At 63.7% G+C, this 534-nt stretch overlaps 1 protein-coding gene across 1 annotated transcript in view; it reads left to right on the top strand.

Annotated features, from left to right (window-relative positions):
* Nucleotides 1-189: 189 nt before the first annotated feature.
* Nucleotides 190-534, top strand: part of DDX49 (DEAD (Asp-Glu-Ala-Asp) box polypeptide 49) — a gene marked incomplete at both ends in the record, with an annotated part of 3663 nt that continues 3318 nt past the window's right edge. The window contains 2 exons of the mRNA XM_010132104.1: nt 190-311; nt 416-511. Coding sequence (XP_010130406.1) covers nt 190-311; nt 416-511 — 218 coding nt within the window. The remainder of the gene's footprint in view (nt 312-415; nt 512-534) is intronic.

The raw sequence follows: 534 nt of genomic DNA, 5'->3' as shown, positions 1-534 counted from the left end.
GCCGAGCACCCGCCAGGGGCTTCTCCTACCACGGGTTTAGTTTTCTTTGTGCTGAGGAGTTGTTTTCCGGTGCCGAAGGCACGGGAGGCTGGTGGGAATAAGGAGAGTGACATTTTCCAGCTGTACAGGCTGAACGATTCCAGGGTCCATGTCTGGTTGCCTGTAACCGCACTCTGCCTCTTGCCACAGACATGGTGGCGCAGGCGCTGGAGCTCTCCCGAAAGCCCCACATTGTCATCGCGACGCCTGGCAGGCTGGCTGACCACCTCCGCAGCTCCAACACCTTCAGCCTTAAGAAGCTGAAGTTCTTGGTAAGGCGGTTGCTGAGGGCGCCCCTAAACGCTCTGCAGACGTGGAGCTGCTGGGGCAGAAGGGTGCCGCTGTCGCTGAGCCCGGGGCTTTGGGCCGTGCCCAGGTTCTGGACGAAGCCGACCGGCTGCTGGAGCAGGGCAGTGCCGACTTCACCGCTGACCTGGAGCTGATCCTGGAGGCCGTCCCCGCGCGCCGGCAGGCGCTGCTGGTGAGGCCCCCCCC

This window comes from Buceros rhinoceros, unplaced genomic scaffold, assembly GCF_000710305.1.
Source record: "Buceros rhinoceros silvestris isolate BGI_N320 unplaced genomic scaffold, ASM71030v1 scaffold20572, whole genome shotgun sequence".
Lineage (NCBI taxonomy): Eukaryota > Metazoa > Chordata > Aves > Bucerotiformes > Bucerotidae > Buceros > Buceros rhinoceros.
The sequence above is the reverse complement of the archived record's forward strand: the minus strand, read 5'-3'. Positions and strand labels throughout refer to the sequence as shown.